Genomic DNA, 6,342 nt, shown 5'->3' on the forward strand with positions numbered 1-6,342 from the left:
TGGTGTCATTTTATATATATATTTGTTTGTTTGTTTTTGAGTTGGAGTCCCATTCTGTCGCCCAGGCTGGAGCACAGTGGCACGCTCCCGGCCACCACAGCCTCGACCTGCTCTGGCGATCCTTCCGCCTCAGCCTTCCAGGTAGCTGGAACTACAGGTGCGTGCTACCACGCCCGGCTAATTTTTTGCATTTTGTAGAGATGCGGTCTCATCAAGTTGCCCAGGCGGGTCTCGAACCTGCGGGCTCAGGCAATCCACTCCCCTCAGCCTCCCAAAGCTCGGGATTACAGGCTGAGCCACTGTGCCCGGCTCATTTTATATATTTATTGTCTGTATTTTTCTTTCTGCCTCTGAACCAACTTCCAATACTTGTTATTGTGGAAGACAGTAGTAATTCATCTGAAACAGAGGCGCAGCAATTTGGGTTATCAGAAAGAGACTTCCTGGTTTTCCCTTCTTTACTGATTAGGTTAGAACTTTTGTTTAAAAGTAAAGTTCTTTATCGCACTCCCACCTTAGAGTATGCATATTGCACTTTACATCACTGTTGATGGACTTATCACATCTTATTAACTCAACAATGATCCACAATTCCATCCAGTTCCTTGGGGCTCCAGAAACACACTTTGGCCTAGGAAGATCCATATAGCTTTAGCTAAGGATTTGAACGCAAATATTAGAAAAGTTTGGGTTTTTTTGGTTGGTCAAAATACTCTCATTTAAAGAATTTAAAATAAAAACATATGTTTTGAAGTGGTAATATTTACGTGTTTTAAACTGCCACAGATACACAAGGGAGTACATTGAAACACTTCCTTCCGCCCCTGTCCACCCAGTTCTACCCCCCAGAGGCATTTTGATCGGTTTCTTGTATATTCTTCCTGAGATAATTTATGGATATACAAAATACTATGTAGACATATATTTTATTTTATTTTATTTATTTATTTTTAATTTTAATCAATTTTTAAAAATGATATTGTGGGGTACAGTTAAGGGTTAGGTATACAAATATGCACCATTCAGGCTAGACATATATTTTAAAAGCGAAATATTGTCATCTGAAACACTAATTTTCACTTTCCTTTTCTCACTTAGTATAGTTCTTGTAATCTAGACTACAATCACAGGGACTTTTCATGAAGTTTTTTGGATTTCTATAGTATGCTTGTAATTTGTGGTCAAATTAATATTCCTTTTATAGCCTATTTTAATTCAGTTCCTATCTTCTATTTAGGATTATACTAAAGGAGACAAATCCACTTCAGTGTTTCTCCTCCAAATTCTCATTTGCCTTTTTTTTTTCCTGGAGCAAATATGTTGAGGGTTAGTGGTGATGAGTTAAGATGGAAATGGTGAGAAAATGTGCTCCTTAATATAAAGGAAAAGTAGCTGGATGCGGTGGTTCACACTTGTAATCCCAGCACTTTGGGAGGCAGAGGCGAGGGGATTACCTGAGCTCATGGGTTCAAGACCAGCCTGGGTGAGACCTCATCTCTACAATAAGTAAAAAAAATTAGCGGGTGTGGCAGCGTATGCCTGCAGTTCCAGCTACTTGGAAGGCTGAGGCAGAAGGATCGATGGAATATGACTCTGATTCAAAAAGAAAAAAAAGTATATATATAAAGGAAAGGTAGTTGCTTTAGAACAGCACATCTAAATTATTCACATTTATGGAAGTAAGAAAAGGAACAGAAAAATGTCAAAGAGTAATTTAAAAATATTTTATATTCAGCCATGCTGTGGCCACAAACCCCCAATACTCTTTGAGTTCATTTTGTGATCTAGAAAGAGGAACCCTACATCTTGAACAAATTTGACCATTTAAGCTCCTTAAAATTTTCAGATCCTTTAAAGGAAAGTGTATATGAGCCAAAGGATTCAGCTGCTTTTGGGTCTCTATGCTGGGAGAGAGCAGAGTTGATAGAATGATTTTCGGTTGCAGGGCCTTCAGAGTGCTTGAACCCAACAGCCCAAAACAAGATTACTAAGTAGAATAGGTGTGTTATTAGTAGAATTTACAGGCAAAAGTCCTGGGTTCATCTAAGCTTGATGAAGTATTAACACTGAGGCTTTGGGCAAGCCGCTTAGCCTCTCCTAGCATATTTTTTCATCTGTAGAAAGAAGAGATGGGACCTTATGACTTCTAAAGACCTTCCCAGAGCCTTTAGTATAATTGTTACAAAAATAAGAATGGCATATATGCTCTAGGCCTAAAGAAAACTGGGCAGAAGGACTATTAGAAGTTTAGGTTGATAAAACAAAAGGCAGTTTTTTTCTAATAGCTGAGTAGAAATTATATCAATGGGAAAATGTAAATCAGATGTCCCTGCATGAGTCTTGGTACATCAGTGGGCTACAAATGGCTTATAGTAGCATGGTGACACTGGTTTCTTCAGCCTTTGGTGTGACTCTCCAGGTGTTTATGGCTGTGAACATCCTGGTCTTTTTACCCCAGAGTACCTGGAAATATCTTCTTTGGGGGATGAGTTCTGTGGTATGATCCTGGCTCACTGCTGCGTTGACCTCCTGGACTCTATAGTGATCCTCCCGGATCTGTCTCCTGAGTAGCTGGGACTACAGGTGTGTATTATCATACCTGGCTAATTTTTTTTTTTTTTTTTTTTTTGGTAGACGAGGGCTCACTCTTTTGCCCAGGCTGGTGTTGAACTCCTGAGCTCAAGCTGTCCTCCTGCCTTGGCCTCCTGAAGCACTGGGATTACAGGTGAAAGCTACCTCGCCTGGCCTCATTTTCTGTATTTCAGTATGTAGTTTTACTGTATGCTTTCTCTGTGCTGTGATGGTAAAACAGTGGTGAATCACTGAATTAGACACTTAGGATGTAGCATAGCACAGTTTTTAGCACAAACTTTGACGTCAGGTTCTAATCCTAGTTTTACTACTTATCATCAGTGACTTAATCTTTTAGAATCTCTTTAAACCTCAGTTTCTCCAAGTGTAAATTGTTACCTATGTCGTGGATTTGTTGTGATAATTAAGTGGAATGATACATAAAAGGTAAAGGATGTAGTCAGTGCTCAGTAAGTGTTAGCCATGACCAATAGTCACAATATCCGTAGTAATAACGAAGCATATTGATGTAGCGTAGAACATGTGCGAATGGATTGCTGAAGATGAACCCTGAATGTCAAAGAAGGAACTAATTTGTCATTATTAGATTCTAGGTTAGAAAAATAAAGTAGAAGGTACTAAATTCTCTGGGGCCCTCTGGTGGTTACCAGATATTTCTGAACTATGATTAGAGATAGGTAGAATCCATTATATTGGAAAATTTATTGAACCAAGAATCTAAGAAAAGGGAAAAATAAGCATCATGATGATGTTAAAAAGGGGGTTCTCTATGCATAGGGACCTCTGAATCAGGTAAGAGAATTACCAGATTGTTTTCTAAGTATTTAGGAGAACCTCGTGAAATGAGGTATCCCTGTGAAGAAAATTTCCACTCTAACTCCCAGGTTTGTTCATACTCCAGTACCACTGCTCTACTACTATTCCCTGTGCTTCTGATACCACCACTACCATTTTCACCTACTCATGAATGCCTGCCTTATGTTGTACATGGTTCAAGGCATTTAAAATACAAAGGATTGTTGCTAATTTTTAAAAGCGTAGATCTCATAACTCCCTGGCAGGTGATTCACACTGCTGAGGAGGTAGACGTGTAGTCAAAGAGGAAGAAGTGTAGTTCAGGGGTCACAGGCAAAAGGATTCTGAGCCCAGGAAGACAGGGAGAGAAGAAGTTTAAAATCATGTTTAATCAGAGTCATAGCTGTTGATTTCTTTTTTCTAACAGAGGCAAAAAAGTGTAGTTTCTGAGCTGAACGATGACAACATTGCAGAATAAAGAAGGTAAGTCAAAGTAAGGGAGGTTCATGTTAAACATTTCTCTCATTTTCTCCTTGTGGCAATCCTTTTCACCAAAGGACAGGTGAGTTTACATATATTTTGTGTCCTCTCTGTTCACTTTATTATTCTGCCAGATACCTTGAGTGAAATAAATATGACTTAGAAACAGTTCTGCTGAAGGAGTGTATAAACGCATAGGGAGGGAAAAGATATCCAAATATCTATTATAAAGTTGAAGATGTGCAAAGTATTATGGAAGCTCAGTAGAAAGATATATCTGGGAGGGTCAGTATAATCTTTTTTTTTTTAATTTTTTAATTTTTTATTTTTTTGAGTTAGAGTGTCACTCCGTTGCCCAGACTGGAGTGAAGGGCCCGCTCCCGGCCACCGCAACCTCGACCTGCTGGGCTCCGGCAATCCTTCCGCCTCAGCTTTCTGAGTAACCGGAATTACAGGCACGTGCTACCACGCCTGGCTGATTTTTTGATTTATTGTAGAGATGAGGTCTTGCCAAGTTGCCCAGGTGGGTCTCGAACCTGTGGGCTCAGGCAATCCACTCACCTCAGCCTCCCAAAGGCGCGGGATTACAGGCTGAGCCACCGAGCCCGGATCAGTATAGTCTTTATTGAGGAGGTAGCATAAGATCTGAGAATAATTTATGTATTGACAAGTTTTTAAAAATTGCTCTATTTTTCCATAAAACGTTATCCGAATATGAGCAAATTTTTTAAATTTCACATTTTAAGCCTGATACAGTGTTCACACCTATAATCCCAGCACTTTGGGAAGTGGAGGCAAGAGGATTGCCTGAGCCCAGGGATTCGAGACCAGCCTGGACAACTTGGCGAGAACTGGTCTCTACAAGAAATCAAAAAAATTATTTGGGTGTGGTGGTGTGCGCCTGTAGTTTCAGCTACTCAGAAGGCTGAGATGGAAGGATTGCCTGAGCCCAGCAGGTTGAGGCTGCAGTGATCATGAGCATGCCACTGCACTCCAGCCTGGGTGACAGAGTGAGACTGACTCAAAAAAAAAAAAATTCGCATTTTAATAATTCAGCTTTCTGCATGTTTATATTTATCACTTTCATGTATTCAGTGGTTCTCAAACCTGGCAGTGTATCAGAATCAACTAACCTTGTAAAATTACAGATTTCTGGGCTTCATTTCAAATTACTCCATGAGAATCTCAGGACTGAGAAATAGAATGAGCAGAGAGAGACCTAGGAATCTGAATTTATTAAAAGCTCTCTTTATATAATTCTGATAGAGCCATCAATGAGCAATGTTTGGCAGTCTCTGTTAGGCTGTGTATTTCATACATTTCATTGATTACCAAATTTCTTTCAGAATGTGGAAAGGAACCAAAGAAAATCTTTGCCCCACCTGCACAGAAATTGTCCAGCCTGATACCTTGTAGCCTTAACTCGTGTGATAAGACCATGGGGATCAGTTCCCCAGAGACAGAGGCCAAGGCAAGCCTTCCAAAGGCCAGGTTAGAGAAGAGGAAGGAAAAAGCAGCTGCAGAAAATGGTCTCAGCAGTGGCCAGGAGGAAGAAGGGAAGGCTCAAGACAACCAGCAAGCAGAGAAAAAAGAAAAGGTATGAGTCACATTGTTGGGCTCAGTGGGACAATTCCTTCTACCCGGTCCCCATACCCAGGCTATACAAACAGAGTCCTTTCGTGTCGGGGAAATTCACCCTGTAATTTCAGAGTTTTATTCATTTTGGGGGGCTTACCATTTTCTTCACAAAGAGGTCAAAATGTTTTCATGAAAACATTTAGGAACTAAGGGCATGAGGCAGGATGGGAGTATAAATGGACAGAGACTTCATGGCCTTTTTCCTTCGCTTTGACTCCTTCATTCCCAAGAGATCTGAGATAGAGATTATGGACTGCTTAGGTATGTTGACTTCATGCCTTCAGTCTTGTGAACTTACTGCCTAACGAAAGGAGACTTTCCTTGCCGGTCATAGGGGAGAACTATGGAAAGACAAGCAGTTTTCCTCCCCTACCCTTGTCTTTGCAGGAAAAATCAAGCCTTACCAGTGCAGAATTTGAGGAGATTGTCCAGATTGTGCTGCAGAAGTCCCTCCAGGAGTGCTTGGGTATGGCTTGTAGTAAGGAAGAAGGGTTTAGTTAAACAAAGTGACTTATCTGAGAGGTAGAGTCAGCTTGACGGCTTCTCTTCTTCTCTTCCATCTTCCTAAGTAAGGAGATATTAGATGAGACTTCAATATATTTTTAAATACTTTATCTTATATCAACAGGACTCTAGCTAAGCAACCTTAGAAAAGGGTACAGATTTTTAGAAAAGGAGATTATATTGACTTCAAATTTTAAATATAATCTTAGCCGGGCTCGGTGGCTCAGCCTGTAATCCCGCGCCTTTGGGAGGCTGAGGTGAGTGAATTGCCTAAGCTCACGGGTTCGAGACCCACCTGGGCAGCGAGACCTCATCTCTACAATAAATAAAAAA

At 40.5% G+C, this 6,342-nt stretch overlaps 1 protein-coding gene across 1 annotated transcript in view; it reads left to right on the plus strand.

The window, feature by feature from the left end:
• Positions 1-357: 357 nt before the first annotated feature.
• ZCWPW1 (zinc finger CW-type and PWWP domain containing 1) overlaps positions 358-6,342 on the plus strand; it is a 26,085-nt gene continuing 20,100 nt past the window's right edge. The window contains 4 exon segments of the mRNA XM_008067091.2: positions 358-469; positions 3,815-3,870; positions 5,214-5,464; positions 5,893-5,971. Of these exon segments, the coding sequence (XP_008065282.1) occupies positions 3,846-3,870; positions 5,214-5,464; positions 5,893-5,971 (355 nt within the window). The 5' untranslated portion in view covers positions 358-469; positions 3,815-3,845.

The sequence above is a fragment of the Carlito syrichta genome, unplaced genomic scaffold (genome assembly GCF_000164805.1).
Source record: "Carlito syrichta isolate Samal-C Ts95f unplaced genomic scaffold, Tarsius_syrichta-2.0.1 Scaffold106285, whole genome shotgun sequence".
In the NCBI taxonomy this organism is placed as follows: Eukaryota; Metazoa; Chordata; class Mammalia; order Primates; family Tarsiidae; genus Carlito; species Carlito syrichta.